General features: G+C 44.7%; 2 protein-coding genes across 3 annotated transcripts; one reads left to right on the plus strand and one right to left on the minus strand.

The window, feature by feature from the left end:
* The first annotated feature begins 58 nt into the window (after window positions 1-58).
* Window positions 59-12845, plus strand: ctu2 (cytosolic thiouridylase subunit 2 homolog (S. pombe)). The gene is made up of 16 exons (XM_084948212.1): window positions 59-296; window positions 2310-2384; window positions 4569-4647; window positions 4786-4845; window positions 5904-5964; window positions 6095-6204; window positions 6321-6562; window positions 6714-6849; window positions 6956-7087; window positions 8408-8499; window positions 8609-8706; window positions 9860-9958; window positions 10042-10144; window positions 10857-10923; window positions 11303-11361; window positions 11830-12845. The coding sequence occupies exons 1-16, from the start codon at window positions 241-243 to the stop codon at window positions 11888-11890; spliced, it is 1530 nt and encodes a 509-aa protein (XP_084804338.1). The 5' UTR covers window positions 59-240; the 3' UTR covers window positions 11891-12845.
* On the minus strand, window positions 12716-24452 carry cdk1 (cyclin dependent kinase 1). Of its 2 annotated transcripts, none has more exons than XM_084948214.1 (8): window positions 24355-24452; window positions 23728-23770; window positions 23295-23451; window positions 22816-22939; window positions 20078-20248; window positions 19127-19290; window positions 17624-17765; window positions 12716-13569 (listed from the first exon to the last, which is right to left on the minus strand). In XM_084948214.1, exons 2-8 carry the CDS (start codon window positions 23762-23764, stop codon window positions 13453-13455), a joined length of 912 nt encoding a protein of 303 aa, XP_084804340.1. In that variant the 5' UTR covers window positions 23765-23770; window positions 24355-24452; the 3' UTR covers window positions 12716-13452. The 2 variants fall into 2 exon arrangements, with proteins under 2 accessions (XP_084804340.1, XP_084804341.1); XM_084948215.1 differs by lacking the exon at window positions 24355-24452 and adding an exon at window positions 23982-24275.
* Window positions 24453-24666: the final 214 nt, after the last annotated feature.

A 24666-nucleotide genomic window follows, 5' to 3' on the forward strand; every position in this document is an offset into this window, starting at 1 on the left:
TCCACACCACTAGGTGGCGACATACATCACGGTGTACCAAAGAACCGTGTCCTACGTCATCAAACAGCGACACGATTCAGACACGAACCTGTGGCGTGGAGGCAGTGGGTCAGTGTTGGTCTGCTGATGAAAAGAATCAGCTGCCGGAGGTTTCACTGATCTGACAGTTGGAGCTCACTTTGGCCGCTTGCTGTTTTCTCTCCTAACGGCCGCGTTCACCGGGAGAGGCGGAGAGCCGCGATGTGTCAGGTGGAGGAAGATTACCGGGGAGAGATGGAGCGCGCCGCCGTGCCCAGGTAGGCTGAGGTCTACAGTGCTGACAATAAGTATGTTTATGGATGAGAGTCCATGATAAAAAGGCCCAGCGATGAAACGCAGATAAGCTTAGCTGGGATTGGATCAATATCATAACCGCATTAGTTTGGATATCACATGGAGGGGAATAACAGTCCAGCAGCTGTAAATATTGTAGCCAATTCATCTTAAATGTATCGTTTAAAGTGCTAAGATCCGTAAAGCTTAGATCAGCTTTATCACATGCATTCATGAGAACAGGTTTAAATAATGAGTCTGCAATAATGCAGAGGCAGAGCTGCCGAGCTTCTCTCCGCTTTAGTCATCAGTTCTGTCCGGAGCCGCTGGTTGAGTCTACATCCAGATTTAAGCATCTTCTTCTTTGCTGATCCTTAGTTATTATTACCCCTAAGTATCTCACTTCATTGTTAACTTGTATATTAGAAATACATGTACTGGAACGTCCCTTAATAGCCTCAAGTTCACACTTGATAATATTGAGACCAGAGCCAGAAGCTCGAGAGAACACTTGTCCCAGAGGCCATCTGAGCCCAAAATCGTCGCTTCCCCAACCCATACGAAAAGGTGTAAAAATATTCGTGTAATAAGTCAGGACGCCGTAAAAACTCCACCTGAACTCTGCACCGAACACCAGCCAGGTCATGGAACACCGCCCTTTACGTCACGGGCTGTGCAAACCGGCGTTTTGGGCCATAGCTGAGCTCGCTGTGGTGGCATATCAGTGACACTGGGGACACTCATCCACTTAATTTAAACTCCAATCAGAGGAGGAGTGCAGCCCACACCAGTTCATCCAGGTTCACTTTGTTTGCCTCCTCCATCTACTCTGTAGCCGTCGTTGGTACAGTCTGTGTACTAAGCCCACCATGGATTTTTGATGTTTTTAAACATAAAGCAAACAAAAGGCAGAATGCTGTGACTGAATCAGCAGACCTCCTGTTCATCTGGACGTAGAGAAACGTTTCATCATCACCAGGTGACTCCTTCAGTCAGTCTGCAGGTTTCCAACCTTAGAAACAGCTCAGAATGACTGAAACTAGCACCACTGGTGAACAATGGGCTGGGAGGTCAGTTTATAATCATCCATCCATTCGCTTCCGCTGGAGCCTATCCCAGCTGTCATAGGGCGAGAGGCGGGGTACACCCTGGACAGGTCGCCAGTCTGTCGCAGGCCAAACGCACAGGGACAGACAACCATTCGCACTCACATTCACACCTAATGGCAATTTGGATTATCCAATTAACCGATAATGGACGGTGGGAGGAAGCCGGAGTACCCGGAGGGAACCCACGCAAACACGGGGAGAACATGCAGACTCCCCACAGAAAGACCGGCCTGATGGTGGAATTGAACTCAGGACCTTCTTGCTGTGCGGCAACAGTGCTGACCACCGTGCTGCCCAGTTTATAATCATTGATGTGGGAATGATCATGATCATTGATCATTGGCCGTGAGTACCGTTCACAGAGAGTTGGGGAATGGCCTCAGGGCCCTTTGTTCCTCAGTCATAACCAGACGGGTTGAAATGTGGGGATTTTTGGCTTAGATGACCTGCAGGATTCTCTGGAGGTTTATTTATTTACACGTTGAAACTCAGCATCACAGAAGCGGACCTCTCTCTCTCATATATGAAGCCACAGCAGAACTTACACGCTCCAATACAATTCCTGAAGTGATCCTGATATTAGGAAAATAGTAAAGACGCTGTGTTCACTGAAAATGGAATAAACGCAGCATATCAATTATTGAAACTGAGAAATGGTTGGAGTAAACACTTCACTTTAACAACACTAAATATGTTTAAAAATGCTTATAGTATAAATGAAAAACAACCTTAGTCATGGATCACTAGTTGCTACTAGAACAACTTAAGTCTTTGGAACTCTACTGGAGGAACCATAGGGAACCATAGGGAACACAATCCCAGATCTCCTCACTGTCATCATCAGTGTCATTCCTGTTTTAACATGGCTGCTCTTCTCCTGTTTATTAGTGTTTCAAAGAAATGTGTCAAATGCAAAGAGGCGCCTGCAGCTTTGGTCATCAGAGCAGGAGATGCATACTGCAGGTAAGCTGTGCAGCATTTCTACATATAGAGCTGTGAGAGATAACACTGTAGACTGAGAGCTCATCTGTGATGGCTGGGATGTTTTTAAGGTAAGCAGTGTGCCTCACTGCAGGGATACATGACTGCATCTGTGATGACGGTGAGCGTAGCCACCACCGTGCGCTCATGGACAGTGGAACAGACAAACTACAGGGTGGGCCGTTTATATGGATACAGCGTAACAACATGGGAATGGTTGGTGATATTAAAGTCCTGTTTGTGGCACATTAGTATATGTGAGGGGCAAACTCCTCAAGATGGGCGGTGACCATGGTGGCCATTTAGAAGTCGGCCATCTTGGATACAACTTTTGTTTTTTCAATAGGAAGAGGGCCATGTGACACATCAAACTTATTGGTAATGTCACAAGAACAACAATGGTGTGCTTGGTTTCAACGTAACTTTATTCTTTCATGAGTTATTTACAAGTTTCTGACCACTTATAAAATGTGTTCAATGTGCAGCCCATTGTGTTGGATTGTCAATGCAACCCTCTCCTCCCACTCTTCACACACTGATAGCAACACCGCAGGAGAAATGCCAGCACAGGCATCCAGTATCCGTAGTTTCAGGTGCCGCACATCTCGTATCTTCACACCATAGACAATTGCCTTCAGATGACCCCAAAGATAAAAGTCTAAGGGGGTCAGATCGGGAGACCTTGGGGGCCATTCAACTGGCCCACGACGACCAATCCACTTTCCAGGAAACTGTTCATCTAGGAATGCTCGGACCTGCACCCATAATGTGGTGGTGCACCATCTTGCTGGGAAACTCAGGGAACGTGCCAGCTTCAGTGCATAAAGAGGGAAACACATCATCATGTAGCGATTTCAAATATCCAGTGGCCTTGAGGTTTCCACTGATGAAGAATGGACCCACTATCGTTGTACCCCATATACCACACCAAACCATCACTTTTGTTGTTCCAACAGTCTTGGAGGGATCCATCCAATGTGGGTTAGTGTCAGACCAATAACGGTGGTTTTGTTTGTTAACTTCACCATTCACATAAAAGTTTGCCTCATCACTGAACAAAATCTTCTGCGTGAACTGAGGGTCCTGTTCCAATGTTTGTTTTGCCCATTCTGCAAATTCTGTGCGCCGATCTGGGTCATCCTCGCTGAGATGCTGCAGTAGCTGGAGTTTGTAAGGGTGCCATTTGTGAGTAGCTAATATCCGCCGGAGGGACGTTCGACTAATGCCACTCTCCAGTGACATGCGGCGAGTGCTACGCTGTGGGCTCTTGCTGAATGAAGCTAGGACAGCCACTGATGTTTCTTCATTAGTGACAGTTTTCTTGCGTCCACATTTTGGCAAATCCAACACTGAACCAGTTTCACCAAACTTAGCAAGCAGTTTGCTGACTGTAGCATGGGAGATGGGTGGTCTCGTAGGGGGTCTTGCATTGAAATCTGCTGCAATGACCCGGTTACTGCGTTCACCAGATATCAACACAATTTCGATCCGTTCCTCACGTGTTAACCTCTTCGACATGTCAATGGCTGTGAACAAAGAGAAACTTGTAAATAACTCATGAAAGAATAAAGTTACGTTGAAACCAAGCACACCATTGTTTTCTTGTGACATTACCAATAAGTTTGATGTGTCACATGGTCCTCTTCTTATTGAAAAAACAAAAGTTGTATCCAAGATGGCCGACTTCTAAATGGCCACCATGGTCACCGCCCATCTTGAGGAGTTTGCCCCCTCACATATACTAATGTGCCACAAACAGGACTTTAATATCACCAACCATTCCCATGTTATTACGCTGTATCCATATAAACGGCCCACCCTGTATAACTTTGCTTGGCATGATGCATCAAGCTCAGCCAGACTGGCTCTGGCCTGTTTCCACAGCCTCATGCTTCATTAAATGGAAACGGTCACTCTGGAAACTGTTGGCCCTTTGTCAGGTGGACTTCCTCCCTCAGTGGAGACACGCGGCTCAGGCTGGTGAAGAATAGACGTACGCTGGCTGCTGAGAAAACAAATGTTTCATGAAGTTTTTTATGTACTGTGAGCCCAGCACATTTTCTGAGAGGGTGATGTTTGAAAGAAATGCGTTTGTACATGAAGGTCATGTGATGTGTTCGTGTGTTTGCAGTGGCTGTGCTCACATCGTGTTTCTGTGTCGTTCAGGCTCTGTTTCAAAGATTTCTTCATTCACAAGTTCAAAGCTGTGCTCGGCAAGAACAGGATCATTTTCCCCGGAGAGAAGGTAAGTCGTTCCTGACTCGACACAACAAAATTCACTTCGCTCCATTTTATTGTCCGAGTTTGTCTTTGACCCAGAATGATCAGCAGAAGCTGGAAGTGTTTGTGACAGCGTCAGAACTGTGTGCCTCCTTTTATCCAGGTCCTGCTGGCTGTGTCCGGAGGCCCTTCTTCCTGTTCAATGCTCAGACAAGTTCAAGAGGTGTGTGTCATTGTCACCACAAGTCATTTCACTTCAGTTTTATTTATGTAGTGCAAATCACAACAACAGCTGCCTCCTTATGTTGTAAAGTAAAGACCTTACTATCATCCAACAGAGAAAAGCCCTGCAGTCAGTAGGACAAGCAGTTTGGCGACAGTGGGAAGGAAAAACTCCTTTTAACAGGAAGAAACCTCCAGCAGAACCAGGCTCAGGGAGGGGCGGAGCCATCTGCTGCTGCTGCAGGGGTGAGCAACTCGAGGCCTCGAGGGCCGCTGTCCTGCAGCTTTCAGATCTCACCCTGGGTCAACACACCTGAATCACACGATGAGGTCATTAGCAGGCCTCTGGAGAACTTCACGACATGTTGAGGAGGTCATTTAGCCGTTTGAATCAGCTGTGTTGGATCATCATCTGAAAGCTGCAGGACAGCGGCCCTCGAGGCCTGGAGTTGCCCCCCACCCCTGCGCTACTGGTTGGGGTGAGAAAAGAAAGAGGGGTCAAAGACTCGCTGTGGAAGAGAGCCAGAGATTAATAATAAGTCACATTTAAATGCAGAGGGGAGAAACACCCAGTGCATCATGGGAATCCCCGGCAGCCTACGTCTATTGCAGCATAACTAAGGGAGGATCCAGGGTCACCTGGTCCAGCCCTAACTATATGCTTTAGCAAAAAGGAAAGTTTGAAGCCTAATCTTGAAAGTAGAGATAGTTTCTGTCTCCTGAATCCAAACTGGAAGCTGGTTCCACAGAAGAGGGGCCTGAAAACTGAAGGCTCTGCCTCCCATTCTACTTTTAAATACTCTAGGAACAACAAGTAGGCCTGCAGAGCGAGAGCGAAGTGCTCTAATAGGGTGATATGGTGCTACAAGGTCATTAAGATAAGATGGGGCTGATTATTTAAGGAGCAGGATTTTGAGTTGATGCTGGATCCACTGTTTGGTTTTTTGGGTATTTAAGTGGTAGAAAAGCATGAAATATTTTATTATAGTCTACCAACTTCTTAAAACCGGCATTAAAATATCTTTAACTGCCATAAATAGTTAATGATGCTCTTCACAGGGTCTAAGTCAGAAAGCGAACAAGAAGCTGAGATTCGTGCCTGGCATTGCCTTCATCGACGGTACGTTACATCTGGCTGTACACTGACAGTAAAGGCTCTTCTGTTCTATTTCTGCATCTCTGGTGACGCTTTTCTGAAATGATTCTGGCTAAAAAAGAAACCTTGTAAAGGGGTGTGTCTTTGTTCCCAGAGGGTGCTGCGATAGGTCAGTCGGTGGAGGAGCGACAAAGGACAGTGGCTGAGCTCCAGGCAGTGCTTCAGGCTACTGGTTTCCCCTTCTACATCTTACCTCTGGAGCAGGTCTGTGTAGAGCCAGGCCGGGCCTGCTGCTCTTAATGTTAATTAGACTGAACCTGATCACAGAGCAGTCTGTCTGAACCAGCGTCTGTGTTAAATATACACCGATGTTCTCTAAGGTCCTGGACCTGCCCGCTTCAGTCGTGGCGACCAACCCGTCGCCCTCAGAGCAACCTGCCAGCGCCTACAAGGCAGCCGTGGATCACTTTGTCGAGACTGACGGCAGCAACTTTCCGAGGCCACAGGAACCAAAGAAGACGCTGTTGCCTCACGTTGAGGAGTCGCACACGCTGATGCTGCAGCAGCTGCTCGGTTCAGTTAAAACACTGACGGCCAGAGAAGAGCTGCTGAACACACTAAGGTCAGGCATCAAGGACTCGCTTCTCCTACTTGTGATGCTTTTGTTGCTTAGACACGTTCCACCTACAATCAGGCGGAAACGATTCTTTGATTCCCGACTGAGTTTGTCCACCACGTGAGCCCCTGACCTGACTGTGTTGTGTTCCTCAAAGGCAGCATCTGCTGGTGCACACAGCTCGCACGGAGGGCTACAGTAAACTGATGCTGGGAGACAGCTGCACCCGACTGGCTGTTAAACTTCTCACCAGTATATCACTGGGCAGAGGAGCACAGCTGGCCCAGGACACAGTGCGTATACTTTGTTACCTCGTGTGTAAAGGATCAGGTCGTATTCCAGCATTTAAAGTTTGACTTAAAGCAAATCTGCTCTTAATGTTGTCGTTGTTTTAAACAGGGTTTCTCTGACTCCAGATACGGTGACATCATATTAGTGCGGCCAATGAGAGACTACTCTGCCAAAGAAGTAGCTTACTACAACCATCTGTTCACTGTGCCCTATGTTGTTATTCCAAGTGTGGACACGAAGGTAAACCAGGAAACATTCAAAGTGTTTCAAAGGCTTTAATGTGCAGCAGCGTCAGAGCAGCAAAGCTTTGCTTTAGATGACGTTCGTCTAACAGCCAACGCTCCAGTCGCAGCTGGAACAGCTGCCAGTCGCAGCTGGAACAGCTGCCAGTCACAGCTGGAACAGCTGCCAGTCACAGCTGGAACAGCTGCCAGTCAGCCTGTGGGGGGCGCTGCAGGCGCTGCCAGCTCATTGGACGGCCTGTTCAAGTAGTACAAAAACAAACAAACAGGAAAACAGAAATATTTCTAAAAATGGTTTGTTTGTTTGTTTGTTTGTTTGTTTTAAATTTCATGTAACAAAACTGCAAACATGAACACAGATTCTTTTCCTCCCTCTTAACTAACACACCGCTCGTCTGTCTGCGCACACACGTCTGCTGTGTTCATATTTAACACAACACAGACGCACACATGAGCCGCAGCATGTTTGCACTCTCTGCTCATATTACATCATTTACACAACTTGTTTTAACGTTGCACTCAACAACAAACACAAAGTCACTTCAGGGACCAAACTGCATTATATTTCTTCATGTTAACATGCAGGCCGCAAGAAGGTGTGACATGGGCCACAAGTGGCCCTCGGGCCACGGGTTTGAGACCCCTGCTTCAGACCTGTGTTATGGACAGCCTGTAGGAAGTCGGGTTCAGGGGTGCGCCCCACAACAAACAGGATTTTACTCTCTAATCCCGACTTCCACAAATAATCAAGATTATTCATGAAACGCGCACCATCAGTACAGATGTGTACAGATGTGTACAGATGTGTACATGACCTCTGCCGCTGTGCACTGTTCCCACGGGACCGTTTCTGCTTCCCCTCCTTACATCTTTGAATCATCCATGTTTTATTAATGTCCTCGTTCAAGCAAAGCGTTCCATCTTCTTTTTCTTCCCTGTAACTAAATGACCTCAAATTAAATCCAGGCTTTTAGACATTCCTCACTGGGTTATCAGGAATAAGTCACTTATTGTAGGTTTGTGGATGGTTAAGCTGGGCTTCATCATGAATACGATGGTTTGGCTTAAACTGTGTGAACGAAGTTCTCTCTCAGAAACTGCGCGAGGGGAAACGAGGCTCCTAAACTTTCGCAGAGACAGAAATGGAGTGTTATCACAGATGGAGGGAGGTTTTTTTTATGTTTGACATGTTTATTATCATCATCTGAGACGTCAGGACCTTTGCTGTGTGTGCATCGTCTCTTCCTCTCCCTGCGCCTCCTCCAGGACTTTCAGCGTTTCCAGCCTGTGTACAGTTTTGTTGCTCTGTGTTCCACAGACGGTGGAGAAGGCCAGCATCCAACGTCTCACGGAGAGTTTTGTCACCAAACTGCAGACAGACTTCCCCTCCACTGTCAGCACCATCTACAGGTTGCAGTTACACACATGCTTCATGCACATCAGCACTTTGAACATATCATGTGTGCTGCAGGGTTTCTCAGACAGCCTCACTGTTAAACCCAGCACGTGTGTTACGCAGGACCAGTGAGAAGCTGCAGACTGCGTGTAGGAAATGGTCAGGAGCCGACGGCTGTAACCGATGTCTGCTGTGTCTGTGCAGCCTGGACACTGCTGTGGGTGAGTGAGGCGCTTCACAGGCAGCCACAGCCTGCAGATCACTGACACACACAGGAGTAACTCCTCATCGGCACACTACAGTGCTCCACTTCAGTTCAGCTTTATTTATATCCAGGGCTGCACATAAGCGGTCCGCAGGTGCGCATTGACTGTCAAAATAAAAGACGCGCACCAGATAAGAAGTTGCAACGCGCGTTTGCACTGTGATTGTCCGCTAGAGTGGGATTTTCACGGCACATTCTGCACCACATCTCTGTGCGTTCATCATCTGTTTGAAGCCAGCTCACCTCCTGCAACCACTTTTCCAAGAATACGCGCTTCTGTTGCGGTTCGGACGCCTGACATTTCTTTGCAGGTGGAGGAAAACCAAAGTAAATGCTTAGAGGAGCTTCTTCGACATCTGTCAGAGTCCTAAACAAATGTCTGTCCTCCTCTTATGTGCGCAAACGCACGTTGCAACTTCTTATCTGGTGCGTGTCTTTTATTTTGAAAGCGAACCACTGGGTAAATCCCTCTAAATGTGGACAAACAGGAAGTGGAAACAAGGCCAAAGTGCTGCAGCCACAGGACTGTAATTACAGCTTTGAAGATTATTTTTTCTTTCTTGCTCTAAAAATATTTGAAAACACTGCACTGAGTTTGGACACATTCACAATGTTAATAATAGACTGTGGAGCATTTCATACAAACATCTTTGATCACAGAGCAGCAGCAGAGCTCGCGTGTCACACAGAGAGCCACATGGTGCCATCACTGTCATAATCAGGAAAAGACCAGCAGAAGTCTATTACAGCTCAATAATTATGTCGAATAACGGTGCTATTGTGGTAATGGCACGTTAGGACCACCTAATTACAAAGTAGTGTGAAATACCAGTGTTATAGCTGTTGTGGTAATAAACATACTAACAATAGTGTAGTAATAATTAATGCTAACAGCATGGTCTAATATCTGTGTTTATGTATTTAAATCTATGTTTATATGCTGACTTGTGGCAGTGACCTCACAGGGTAATACTGGATTATGAGGCTTCAGGCTGCTGTTCATTATTAGTATTATAATCCTGGAACGAAGTCTCTGGTGAAAACCATCTGCAGGACATCGTTCTGGTTCAGGACGGCGCGACTGAACCTGTCTGTCTTCATCTTTTCAGAGGAGCCGTCGGCCTTCCAGGCCACGCTCATATCAGATCAGCTGTCCGGGTCTAAGTGTCTGCGAGGCAGCGCTGCTGAAACCCTGAGGCCAAAGCCAGGTACAGTGACTGCTTTAGAACTGAACAAGCTCCACTTTACATGGATACAAAGCTGTGTTTTTAAGCCTGTTTCTGTTAAACAGGGAGGGCGGGGTCGCCGGCTCCCACCGCACAGTGCTGTTCCTCTGCAGAAGGGCGGGACTGTGGGAGACCAGGAAGTGATGGAGGCTGCTGTTCTTCTGCTAAGTAAGTGTTTATTTTCTGTGTCGGATTTATTACCCAAGAAGCCCTTTTTCAGACATATGTGGCAAATGTTTGCTAAACTGTATGAGGTGCATCCACTAGGTGCTGTGTCACACTATGACACATTTCTGTGACGAGAGTCAGTAATGTAAGAAATAAGCTTTGACATTTTCTTGTTTGCTGTCAGTTTCGACACTGGCCTGGCTTCTTGGTTACCTCTAGTTTAATTCCTGCTTATTTTGAGAATGCTGTAATGTTTAAAAATAAGAACTAAGATTGATCCTTCTCCTCTTAGCTCGTTGATCTGTAACTGCTAAGGTTTGTAGGAAAGGTCGTGGCTAGGCAAGTTCAGGTTTCTTGAGATAATTGTAACCACAGGCCCCTCTGTAGGTGTAAGACCTGTAACATTACAGGGTAATCTATTACAGTGGCAGCATGCTGTCATTTGGACACTTTCATGCTTTCACTCACACGTACCTGCTACAAAGTGTTTGAGATTATATCCTGTAGGATGGATTTCATCTAAAAACCATCAGATGTTCAGTCAAGTCCTAAAAGTGAACTGGGAGAAACTTCATCCACATTTCTTCTTCTGTGCATCGTGTGCTCGTCTGCTGTTTCCTTTCTTCATTGAAACAGTGTTGGAAGCATCGACTGTAGACTCGTCCCCGTGGGTGCTCATAGCTGAGCTTTCTGTATTGCACTTGTATTACAGGCTACCAGAAGCAACACATCTGAAGAGCCTGTTGTGTTACAGCTGTGCGCTGACTGTCAGAGACATGGTGAGTGATGATGTGTTTGACCCTTTCATGCATGAATTATGACAACCAAGATTTTTGAACTTCATTTTTAAACATGTGCTTTTCAAAGAGTTTGTTACACTTAGATGGACACTGATGTGCAAGTGCACCATCAACACTGACACAAATACATGAAAACAGCTGTCCGCTGTAGTGAGGTCATTGGTGTTTTTGTGTATTTATTGGAGTTGTGGCATCAAGTAGCAACACTTCAAACATTATAACAAATACCTGTGACTCAGACGTAGTCAGCCATCAGCGCGCTGCAGCGAACAGGAAGACAGTGAGCAGCACACACCATGTTTGGTATGAACTAATCAGAGTGAAGATCTGACATCCAGCCTGTTTGTTTCCTTTCCAGTCGACAGTGAATCACCTCCCTCAGTACATCCTGTCAGAGGCTCAGAGGAGGCAAAGGAGGTGGGGACTGTTTGTTTCACTCTTCTTTGACTGCGTTAGCATCATAGTTAGGAACAGTTTCTCACTCTGAGTGCAGTTTGCAGACCTTCCTGCATGATACTGACACTGTACACATGATGTGATGTAAAGTATGATGTCATATTTACGGTGGCTTTGGGAAAGTGTGTTGAACAGTTTGAGCTGCGTGTTTCTCGCTGTCCTCTTTGCAGTCACCCGCCCTGAAAGTCATCTGTGTTAGTTAAACTGACCACAGGTATAACTGCTGATGTGTAAAGACTGGCTTATTTAAAAAATAAAGAAGCATCACAAGGATGTAATGCTGTTTCCTATTTTGTTCTAACCAAACAACGTTTCCACTTCTTTCTATGATCGTCTGTCTGCCAGCTGTGGTTTCTTAGAAATACAGATGTTACATTTACAGTGAGACTGCAGGCGATCGAGGGCTGACTGGGTCGTTGTGCTCTGCAGGTCTCAGATGAGAGAGGAGATCAGTGAGTTCCTGCTGGACGATGGTGACGAAGGAAATTAGAAACAAAAGGAGAAGCCCCGCCCCCCACGCCAGAAGAGGATGGAGGAAAGGTTTCTTCAAGGAAACTGGACACTGACACTCACGCTTAAGCTCTGCAGGAAGGAGCTGATTTCATGTTTAACAATCACATCGTTAGAGATCGTGTGTGCGTGTCTGTGTGAGCGCATGTCTGTGTGAGCGCGCGTGTCTGTGTGAGCGCGCATGTCTGTGTGAGCGCATGTCTGTGTGAGCGTGCGTGTCTGTGTGAGCGCATGTCTGTGTGAGCGCATGTCTGTGTGAGCGTGCGTGTCTGTGTGAGCGCGCGTGTCTGTGTGAGCGCGCGTGTCTGTGTGAGCGCGCGTGTCTGTGTGAGCGTGCGTGTCTGTGTGAGCGTGCGTGTCTGTGTGAGCGTGCGTGTCTGTGTGAGCGCATGTCTGTGTGAGCGCGCGTGTCTGTGTGAGCGCGCGTGTCTGTGTGAGCGCGCATGTCTGTGTGAGCGCATGTCTGTGTGAGCGCGCGTGTCTGTGTGAGCGCATGTCTGTGTGAGCGTGCGTGTCTGTGTGAGCGCATGTCTGTGTGAGCGCGCGTGTCTGTGTGAGCGCGCATGTCTGTGTGAGCGCATGTCTGTGTGAGCGCATGTCTGTGTGAGCGTGCGTGTCTGTGTGAGCGCGCGTGTCTGTGTGAGCGTGCGTGTCTGTGTGAGCGCGCGTGTCTGTGTGAGCGCGCATGTCTGTGTGAGCGTGCGTGTCTGTGTGAGCGCATGTCTGTGTGAGCGTGCGTGTCTGAGCGTCTGTGTGTGTGTGTGTCTGAGCGTGTGTGGAGCAGTCTTGTTTTCTTTGAGTCTTCTTGCTTCTTCTTAAACACACTTCAGCTGTTCTTGTACAGATAAGATTGTATCATGAATGTGACAACATGTAACATTAATCTCTTTATTTCCATCACGTCCTTAATAAACCTTCACATATCAAAAAGACAATATGGCAGTGAGTGGAACTATAGCAGGAGCCCATCTCCTCCTTGTGTGAGTGATATAAACCATGTTTACATCTACACATACATCAAGACAAATCAAACACGCACAAAACAGTTTTATTCAAACACATTCGGTTGATCATGTTGTCAGAAATCGTTGAATTTCGATGAAACATTTAAAAACTGCGTTTTGTATTTTTTAAAATCTGCTGAAACTCCAGCTGTGTCTGTGAGTGTGCGTACTTTACAGAAAAGTTGTGGTAATAAAAATACAATTTTTATCATTAGAGAAAAAATTACCAATAATCATCCCACAGATGTAATATTATCTACAGCTACTTTACTAAATGGGGAAATGTGTCTTCCCCGTCATAGTTACCGTGAAGCAAACTCAGTAACATTAAATAAGACACCCTGACCGTCACCGTCCTGTTTAATGATGTTGGAAAGAACGAGACATTAGGTCCAAATAACTGAGCAGGAAAAAAGAAAAAAAGTGCAGTTTTATTAAAGATTGACACTTTTTCCTCACACAGATACACACAAATACACATACACATATTTACAGAGTCACAAATGGTATGTGTTAATAAGCAAAGTCAGTATGCATTTCAGATTTTGTTGATGTTGGCAGCCGGCAGGGTGGATTTGTCCAAGTCGTCAAAGTAAGGGTGCGTCATGGCCTCACGGGCAGAGATCCGTTTGGGGGGATTGTAGGTCAGCATTTTCTACAGAGATGAGACCAGAACAGGACTTTATTCTCCAGACAGACGATTAAACCTGAACATGCAGGAGTTCCTGGCCTGGAAACTGGCACCAGCTCAGTTTCATGACCAACATCAGCAGGGCTGTGCCAAATCAGCTTATTATTAACAATAAGAAAACAATGTCAGATGTACCACCAGCTCCAGGTTGAACATCTTTAACACTGAATACTGTGCTGTGTCACCACTACTGACCTACAATGCTAGGAACGATCCTGGTGACTAGTTTCTTAGTGAAATAGACGAGGCAAAAAAAGGAAGAAAACATCTGAAAAACAAACAAACTGCGACTGCAAAGCGCGGCGCATGCTGCCGTGCTGTTTCACAATTCATGACAACCACTTAAAATCTAAAATAACAACAATCATCCTTCTGCTAGTCCTGCACACCCCCATCATCAGGACAAACACTTCAAATTAGGAAATTCACTTTGTTTAAACTGAAAAGCTACTGATGGCAAAGACAAGTTTAACTGAATAAATACAAAGAAATATCATCACTGATTTCTTTGAATTCATGTGATTTAATTTTGAGGGTAAAGCAGAATGTGGGGGAGAAAAGCTGTCTCACAGCTGAAGCTCGGCTAACAAGAGGCAACAGGACAGTAATCACGATGGAAGTACTGCAGTATCACTTCAGGACCGCTGTGCAATAACACAAATCCTCACTGCTCTTAGTTACCTGAGGCCACATTGTAAAGAGATGTGGGTCAAAACTCCTCCAAGATAGAAACAAAACAAACATACAGTGGAACCCCGGCTTATGAAGACCCCATTTAACGAAAAATTTAAGTTAGGGAGGCACTTAACGGCAATGTTTTTGCCCGTGGTACGACAAAATGCCCGCGTAATGAAATGCGTTTCGCTGTTCCACGTGAAAGACGTATTGTTGTTGCAGTGCGCTACTTTGTGTGCTTTTTGTTTGCAATTAGCCTGTCGTTCATTCAAAACGGGGCCGGCGTAAATATGAGCGAGTTTGAAAAAATATCATTGCACAGTGCACGTACATTAATTAACATAAATGTAAGTTTTAAAGTTTAGAATTAAATTCCATAATGTCATGTACACGAACACGTACGTATGCTTTCTTCAGCCTCCACCAGGAACTTCGTCTCCAGCCAGCATCGCCTCACTCAAAAGGCGACGGAAAAACGGTGCTTCGACTTACGAAAGACGCTCTGGAACGAATTAATTTCATAAGTGGAGGTTCCACTGCATATAGAAAGAAGTCAGTCTGCTGCTAACGCTGGTTTACCAGCTCTCTGTAGCTGCATGTTGTTCTAGTTAAATGAATGATGTGGCGTCACCTGCTAAGGACTGCTTCATTATTCATGTGAACACTGATTAAGCATTCACATTGTTGTGTAAATCTTAATAGGTGCTCGTGTGTCCTGGTTTCTTACAGCAGCTCTTCCACCTGATGTCTCCATAAATGTTCATGTTCACGCAGAAACTAAAGACCACATGCAGCCCATGATGGCGGTGACCTCTGAAGCCCCGATGATGCGTGACACCGATTTCCTTTCTGATCTGTTACCAAGTAAAAGTCAAGCTAGTGTCTTTGATACTAATCTGATACTTTGTACAAAAACTTCATGTGTTTGGAAAATCAAAAGTAGTTTATTTCAAATGATGCCCTTCATAACACTGAAGTATAGAGAGCTGTGATAAAGCTCCACGTTCTCCATGAACATGGAGCAAACACACACAATCAGCCTTTACTGTCAACTGAGTCCCACGTGAGCCGTGATACAGTACAGCTGCATTTCACATCTCACTATGAAAGGCGGAAGAAAAAGTAGTTCCTACCAATCATACGTGTCAAACGTGGGGCCCGTGGGAGGGACACAAGTATTTCTACATGACTGTCGATTTAAAACAAACAATACAGGGAGTGCAGAATTATTAGGCAAATGAGTATTTTGTCCACATCATCCTCTTCATGCTTGTTGTCTTACTCCAAGCTGTATAGGCTCGAAAGCCTACTACCAATTAAGCATATTAGGTGATGTGCATCTCTGTAATGAGAAGGGGTGTGGTCTAATGACATCAACACCCTATATCAGGTGTGCATAATTATTAGGCAACTTCCTTTCCTTTGGCAAAATGGGTCAAAAGATGGACTTGACAGGCTCAGAAAAGTCAAAAATAGTGAGATATCTTGCAGAGGGATGCAGCAGTCTCAAAATTGCAAAGCTTCTGAAGCGTGATCATCGAACAATCAAGCGTTTCATTCAAAATAGTCAACAGGGTCGCAAGAAGCGTGTGGAAAAACCAAGGCACAAAATAACTGCCCATGAACTGAGAAAAGTCAAGCGTGCAGCTGCCAAGATGCCACTTGCCACCAGTTTGGCCATATTTCAGAGCTGCAACATCACTGGAGTGCCCAAAAGCACAAGGTGTGCAATACTCAGAGACATGGCCAAGGTAAGAAAGGCTGAAAGACGACCACCACTGAACAAGACACACAAGCTGAAACGTCAAGACTGGGCCAAGAAATATCTCAAGACTGATTTTTCTAAGGTTTTATGGACTGATGACATGAGAGTGAGTCTTGATGGGCCAGATGGATGGGCCCGTGGCTGGATTGGTAAAGGGCAGAGAGCTCCAGTCCGACTCAGACGCCAGCAAGGTGGAGGTGGAGTACTGGTTTGGGCTGGTATCATCAAAGATGAGCTTGTGGGGCCTTTTCGGGTTGAGGATGGAGTCAAGCTCAACTCCCAGTCCTACTGCCAGTTTCTGGAAGACACCTTCTTCAAGCAGTGGTACAGGAAGAAGTCTGCATCCTTCAAGAAAAACATGATTTTCATGCAGGACAATGCTCCATCACACGCGTCCAAGTACTCCACAGCGTGGCTGGCAAGAAAGGGTATAAAAGAAGAAAAACTAATGACATGGCCTCCTTGTTCACCTGATCTGAACCCCATTGAGAACCTGTGGTCCATCATCAAATGTGAGATTTACAAGGAGGGAAAACAGTACACCTCTCTGAACAGTGTCTGGGAGGCTGTGGTTGCTGCTGCACGCAATGTTGATGGTGAACAGATCAAAACACTGACAGAATCCATGGATGGCAGGCTTTTGAGTGTCCTTGCAAAGAAAGGTGGCTATATTGGTCGCTGATTTGTTTTTGTTTTGTTTTTGAATGTCAGAAATGTATATTTGTGAATGTGGAGATGTTATATTGGTTTCACTGGTAAAAATAAATCATTGAAATGGGTATATATTTGTTTTTTGTTAAGTTGCCTAATAATTATGCACAGTAATAGTCACCTGCACACACAGATATCCCCCTAAAATAGCTAAAACTAAAAACAAACTACAAACTACTTCCAAAAACATTCAGCTTTGATATTAATGAGTTTTTTGGGTTCATTGAGAACATGGTTGTTGTTCAATAATAAAATTATTCCTCAAAAATACAACTTGCCTAATAATTCTGCACTCCCTGTAGTGAATCACCCAAACATACTTTTCAAAAAGCCTGTTTGAATATCACCATCACAATTTTGTCATGAGGACAGAAAGTAACCATAACACCTGCAGCCTCAGGAAACCAGGTGTTTGACCTGCTTCCCTCTGGTCACAACTTTGCTGTACATGTACAATGAGAATAAAAGGCTATTAATAATAATAATAATAATAATAATAATGGATTGCATTTATATAGCGCTTTTCAAGGCACCTAAAGCGCTTTACAATGCCACTATTCATTCACTCTCACATTCACTCACTGGTGGAGGCAGCTACAGGTGTAGCCACAGCTGCCCTGGGGCAGACTGACAGAGGCGAGGCTGCCATATCGCGCCATCGGCCCCTCTGGCCATCACCAGTAGGCGGGAGGGTAAAGTGTCTTGCCCAGGGACACAACGACCAGGACAGAGAGTCCAGGGATCGAACCGGCGACCTTCCGGTTACAGATGCGCTTCCCAAACTCCTGCGCCACAGTCGCCTATTCTATTCTATTCTATTCTATTCCAGGTTTAATTAGCATGCTGTGGTGCTGCCTTTGTCCTTACCGCCAGTAGATCCAGGCCATTCTTATCCATGTTTTTCACCATGGATGAGAGGTTGCCAGATTTCCATTTGGGAAAAGTGTTTTTGTAGTCTGGCAGACTCTCGACATCAGGCCACACATCATTGTTTGGGGTTCCCAGCGTCCTGGAAAAAAGACAAATGCAACAAAGACTCCAGGGTCAGTTCATTTGTTTGTTTCCATGAGCCACAAAGTGTTAAAACACCGAAGACAGTCTACAGCTGAAGCTTTAGAGAAAACAGACGGTTTTAAATCTGACACACAGACACACTCATTGTTGTTTTAAATAGCTGCCAGAATAATGTGGAGTATGGCACCAGATGTGAACACCAACCCTGCCTTACAGGCCTAATCTTACCAATCCCTGCTTCTCCACACAATCCAGGCTGCCTCAAACTGTAGGAATGACTCGGTCAGCTCTACGTTAGGACATCAACGTGACATATTAACACTAACACAACTTCTCTGGCTCTACACCGCAAATGTCCAAGTCAACAACAGATTTATGTGTTTAAGCACTTACGTTTGCTATAACAATGTGTTGTTGTTCACCACACACACACTTACATTCAAAGGCTTCATCCTGATGAAGTAATGATGTAGAAGAATACGAGGTAACAGATGTGTTAACTATGACATGTCAATTACGGACACACACACGTGTGAGGTTGCTGTTCCACCTACTTTTTAATCTACGCAGCTAGAGACCTGGCAGATGTATAGGGCAGTCCAGAACCTAACCCACTACAACACCAGAAACACCATGACAGCTGAGGGTGATGCCGTGCTCGACGATGAACCATTTATTCACATGTTTCAAGGTAAAAAGACTCAAGGAAGCCACAGCTCAACTGTCATGGTGCAAGAGTACGAGGCGAGGTGCACACTTAGGGTGGTGGATCCCAGGAAGACTGCGCGGACGGCCCTGAGCGAGTGTGCACATCAGCTTTCCATGGTCTTCACTAAGACCATCAGTGCATCACTGTCCCAGTCCTTCAGCCCACCATCCCTGAATTCAGCCACAATCGTTCCACTTCCCAGAGAGACCATAAGCAGCCTGAACTGGCTGCTGTGATGCTGTGCAGACTAAAACTTCAGCAAGGCTGCCCTATAACCCATCAGCATCTCCACTTACTGAGGGATCTAAAACCTGAACCTGAAAAGGGAGCTGGTGACGACTGACACAGTAGTTGTGTGTACAGTCAGACTGCAGTCTTTAAGAGCCAGACACAAAGCAGGGACAGCCAGTCCTCGTAAGTACAAGAACACCACATGTGGAAACATGAGATCCACAGGTTCAGCCAATCGTCTCCCACTCACACAAAAGGCTGAGCTCATCTGTAAATGTAACATTTTGATCAGTTTTCTCGCACCAACAGTTCTTGATATTTGCCCGTCTTTCTCAATCCAAATTGAAATCAGCAGTTCAACTAAACTTCAGCTTCTATTGTTTCTAAACACACGAAGATGTTTTTGCTGTGTCTACCTGAAGATCCTGAAGAGCTGGTCTATCTCAGAGTCTCCATGAAACAGAGGCTTCTTAGTAGCAAGTTCTGCAAAGATTGTCCCAGTGCTCCAAACATCAACGGGGGTGGAATATCGGGGTGAGCCCAGCAGGACCTCTGGGGCCCGGTACCAAAGAGTGACAACCTGGGAACACACAAGCAGGATATACCTGGCTGTTTGTGACCGTTTCAGATTTACAAACTAGTCGCGCCGCCTTGTTTGATGTCATTCTCACATGTCTGGATTCACACTCATGGTCTCATTCTGACAGTTTATTAATAACCATAAACATGTTTAATGAATTGTTTTTGTAACTTTATAACATTTTGTAACAGTTGTATGAAACGCTTGCAGCCTGTTTCTGAACCACTACAACTACAAACCAGACGTCGCTCCTAAAACGCTCCCCTCTCACAACCAAATGCTGCCTGACCTGGTTTATTCATGCAGCACGTTTCCAACAGTCTGCGCTGCAACGTGCTTAACAATGTAAAACATCACGAAAAATAATAAAATGCACAACAATGATGCAGTGAAATATAAAAGAGAAAAAATAAAATGATAAATATAAAAATAAATCATGCTTTTACTGTTTCTTCCTGTACGAAATGCAACAATAACATTCAAGAAAAAGCATCACGCAAAATCACAACTCTGGATTTACGCGGAGTTTAAAAACTGGTACATAGTTTGAAGTCCTCGCTTTCAACACGAGTGCCTTGAAGCGACACATCATAGGTTGGTCATGTGATTTGAGTGCACAGGGGCGCCCGTCGACCCCAGAGGGTCACCTGTACAGAGTCGGTCTAAATCTGTATTTCTCAAACTAAAAAGGATTTTTTTGGTTTTTAAAATTACAAGAAAAAGTAAAAGAAATGGTTTGAGATGCAGTAGCCTGCATATCCCAGGAGCTGTGAGCAAGGATCCTTACCTCATGGGTGTAGACCCTGACAGGAACACCAAAGGCTCTAGCCAAACCAAAGTCTGCCAGTTTGATAACGCCCTTGTTGTCAATCAGCAGATTCTGTGGTTTCAGGTCACGATGGAGCACTCGGCGACAGTGACAGAAGTAGATGCCCTCCAATATCTGGTAAAGGTAGCTCTAAACAGTGTTGGAGAACGAGCAGATCTTTGGATGAGCTCACCAGCAGCCAAAAAACGTGAAACGTAACAGAAAAATGTGTCATTTCCAAACCAGACATGCCTTTAGTATTCAGAAAGTCTCACAGTGTTTTCCTTTTGTTTTTTTGTACGCAAAGTGATGTTTGAGTTAAAAGTATTCTACCTGCTTCTTGTGTGAACAGAATCATCTGCCACTTACACAAACGTGTTGGCCTCATGTTTGTTTTACAATTTAACTCAACAATTTCAGATCTTCATTTTTAATGGTCTTTAATATTATTGGAGCTTTGTTCAAACCTCGCCTCAGATTCCAGCGTGCAAAACTGTGTAGACTGCGTCGCATCTTCAGACAGTAGCAGGAAAATAAAAACGACCAATAGAAATGAAGCCGTGCTTCAACGACACGCTGAACGAAAACTTTCTGTGCAGATCTAAGTTCAGTGAACGACAGGTTTACGTGCATCAATACGGACCTCCAGAGTCATTCCTTTCAGTGCTGTGGAAACGAGACATTCTTCACTAGTGGGAATAGTTACCAAGCTTTATTCTTTATGGATGAGAGATACGCGTTTTGAAATGACAGGGAGCAGGCACATCTGATACACGATGTCACATCATGACAGAACAAAGCAGAGATCCTGTTAGCGGGATCAGAAGATGCCCTGCTGTACCTCCTGAGCTACAGCCACATCACACACTGATGAAACGTCCCAATTTTCTCCAATAAAAGTCAAACAAATGACATAAAATAAAGATTTAGTAAGGACCAGTCTACGCAGGCCGGGTCCTTCGAAGGACGCTGGCCCTGCATCGTGGGTTTGGTGGTTGCCAAGTGTAAAGTTTTGGGGTGTTTAAATGGGGGTTTGTGGTGTGGGATTGCTTTCAGGAGTTGGGCTCGGCCTCTTAGTTCCACTGAAAGGAACTCTCTCAGCACATCAAGACATTTTGGACAAACGTCACGCTCCCAACTTTGTGGGAACACTTTGGGTGTGGCCCTCTCCTGTTTCAACATGTGCACAAAGTCCATGAGGAGACCAGAGTACTGACAAGACCCAGGACTGCAAATAGGGCTGCTCAATTAATCGAATTTTAATCTCGATTACGATCTGGGCTTTCAACGATCATTAAAAATGACCGAGCCGATTATTAGCCCCTCCCTCGTGCTTTACTCTCGCGCTGCTCCGTGTGGCAAATCGAGCGCACCTCTCTGCATTTCGAACACGTGTCACAACAATTAAGAGCAGCGGTCCTCAACCTTTTTTTGCGCCACGGACCGGTTTATGCCCGACAATATTTTCACGGACCGGCCTTTAAGGTGTGGCGGATAAATACAACAAAATAAAACTAGTACCGGTACCGAAAAAAAGAAGATTTATTCATAACACACGTGAAAAGACCCAGGAAAACCGAGTTAACGATAAAAACGATAACAAAATAACGCTGAAAACCGATAAAAGCCCTGAAAACTATACATTTCACACCTGAGCCTCAACTCTCGCGGCCCGGTACCAAACGACTCACGGACCGGTACCGGTCCGAGGCCCGGGGGTTGGGGACCGCTGATTAAGAGGACCCGAGGAAAGCTCGGAAAGCTAAGCAGAAGTTATTTGGAGAGGAGAGTGACTGCTGTTGGTTGAAAAGAGGTAAAAAAACTTCAGTGGTGTGGAAACATTATGGGTTGGTGGAGTCAGACGTGGATCAAGTAGACACAGTGTGTAAACTTTGCTACAGTGTCGTAGCTGCACCACAGAGCAACACTGCAAAGTTCACTAAACACAGATGTTTACATTTTTCATTTATTTCTTATATTGCAAACATTTGCACTGTTATCAGTATTTGCACTATTTTATATTATTTTTTGACAATCTTTAAAGTCATTATTCAACACATTATTGTTAAATAAATATCGTCAAATAATCGAGATCTCAATTTCAGTGAAAATAATCGTGATGATCATTTTTGCCATAATCGAGCAGCCCTAACTGCAAACCAGGACTTTTCATCCATCATCGGTGTTTGAGCTCATAAATGCGCTTCTGGAAGAATGATCAAAATTTCCCATAAACACATTCCTAAACCTTGTGAAATGTTAAGGTTAAGAATGGGATGTCACTCTAATTTCTGTGAGTGTGAAGGCAGATGAGTAAATACTTCAGGCAATATAGCGTATGAAGTTTCATATCCATGTTTCATTACCTGAGAAGAAAAAAAATGCTAAAGAAAAAGAGCAACATCTGAATAAAACGCCGTGCTCTTCCTCCTCACCCTTTGACCTCGAATACTGAAGGAAAAGTACTTAACAAGTCACATCAGTATTGCTGTCATTGGACAGAAGCGAGTTTCACTGACTCATCAACACAATGGCCACCGTATTATGTGCTGCACAGATGGAGGGTTGAGACTGCAATCTACTCATTTTGCACACTGTAACTTTAAGAATTTGGCTTATGAATTATGTAATATATTATCTGATAACGTAACCCATCTCAGATTTAAAAGCTTCAAGTTCAAGCAACTATTGCACCACTGAATTAATGTAATACTTACCTTGACCAACATAGAGTCCATGTACTGGCCAGAGGGGATGGAGTCCAAGTATTTCTTCAGGTCCATGGACAGGAACTCGAAGATGAGGTAGAGACGAGATTCTTGCATCAGGACATCTAGGAGTCTGGATTACGCACACAAATACACATGAGTTCATACTTTATGTATACATTTTCTCATTAGATGTGACTGAGCAGCAACTATTTGACCTCTCCCAGCACTCTGCACAATACTGAAACTGTTGATCCTGCAGTGTCAACTATTGCTACACATGCATTTATATAATGAACTTGATGCATATCTTCAAAACTTCACAATAGTTTCTATTGTTTGACCAACACCATGTCTCTCCATGCTGCACAAAGGGCACTAGACAATACAGAGAATATAGAGAAGTATTGTTCATATAAAAATTCAAACCTCATGTTATAAAAACCAAAAGGATTTTAAGATCAAACAAAGAGAATTTGAGAGCTTACCGTACAACATTGGGATGTTTCAGCTCCTGGAGCAGAGAAACCTCTCTGACAGCTGTGCTGGGAACGCCCTCCTCCTCACTCTCCAGTCGGATCTTCTTCATAGCCACAATTTGCCCCGTTGCCTTGTGCTTACCTTTATACACAACCCCATATGTACCTGGGGGAAAGCACAAGCATGAGCACTGGATGAAATGCACTGGCAGCTCCTGTTTATGCTTCCAAATTGCTGGACATCATTACTTGTTACCAAAGTAATTCTTGTCAAAAGAAAAGTTACACTAGAACAACTTTATAACCATGAGATTGTTGCGCAAACAGAGATTACAAGATGCACAAGAAAACTTGACTACACACATAATTACACATTTTTGAAGTATCAACATTTGTAGAGCTTCATGTGAATAATTTAGATGAACCATACGTTAAAACTAACCTTCTCCGATTTTCTCTATTTTCAGGTAGTCTTCCATTATTGCCTGAACGGAGAAAGAGAAAAACAGGCTGTAACGTAAACAACTTCCAAGGACCTGCATTCACTTCTATCAGCTTACACACGTCTAATCAGTGTCGATATTAGGTTAGATCAGCCTTTTATTTAAAAATGAACTATACAACAAGCCTGTTCGTATCGAGCACGACCTTGTACGGAAATCATTCAAACTGGAAACTCATGTCACGTTAACTTACCCATTTACAGTAATGCAGACAGGCCTTTCGCCAGAACAGCAGGCTACCTCAAAATACGAACGGGGACGTTTTGAAACGTTAGTTTTGTTGCATTAAGCAGCTCGCAAGTTTTCCCGTCGCTCTTTCACTCGTTTTAGTAACTAAGGCTAGTTAGATATCAAGCAGTCGTGAAATTAGCTTTTTCTGATTAACGACCAAGAGAGGACCACTAACGTTAGCTTAACAAAGTGTTTAGCCATCAAAGGCACCTTTTTTGAATGTCATGCTAACTGCTAAGACACGTTGTGTCGGGCGTTCATGTTCCGCATTAGCTAAGGAGTCTTTTAAAAGTAAAATTTAAATTTCACTTATACTGACAAATATAAAAAATTACCTGTTTGTGCCTCGTTTTTTACAGACACGAACAAACTGCCGCTGGAACGCTCCCGGACTCTTTTGAAATGACTGGAGCGCAGCAGCAGGTTAAAACAGTCCAATGAGCTCACGGAATGTATTTTCAAAACAGCCAATAAGAGGAAAGGAAGGCTGTCACGTGGGTAGAGCGGGAGACAACCCGCCGATGTCCTTGGGAGCGTTCACTGATGCTGGGATATTTAAGCCCTACCCACTTCTAGGATCCGATTGAATTACATACTATTTATTTCTACAGTTAAAGTTAGATTAAATACGTATCGTTGTGCAGTTT

The sequence above is a fragment of the Perissodus microlepis genome, chromosome 13, assembly GCF_051167445.1.
Source record: "Perissodus microlepis isolate ML-2025 ecotype Zambia chromosome 13, ASM5116744v1, whole genome shotgun sequence".
In the NCBI taxonomy this organism is placed as follows: Eukaryota; Metazoa; Chordata; class Actinopteri; order Cichliformes; family Cichlidae; genus Perissodus; species Perissodus microlepis.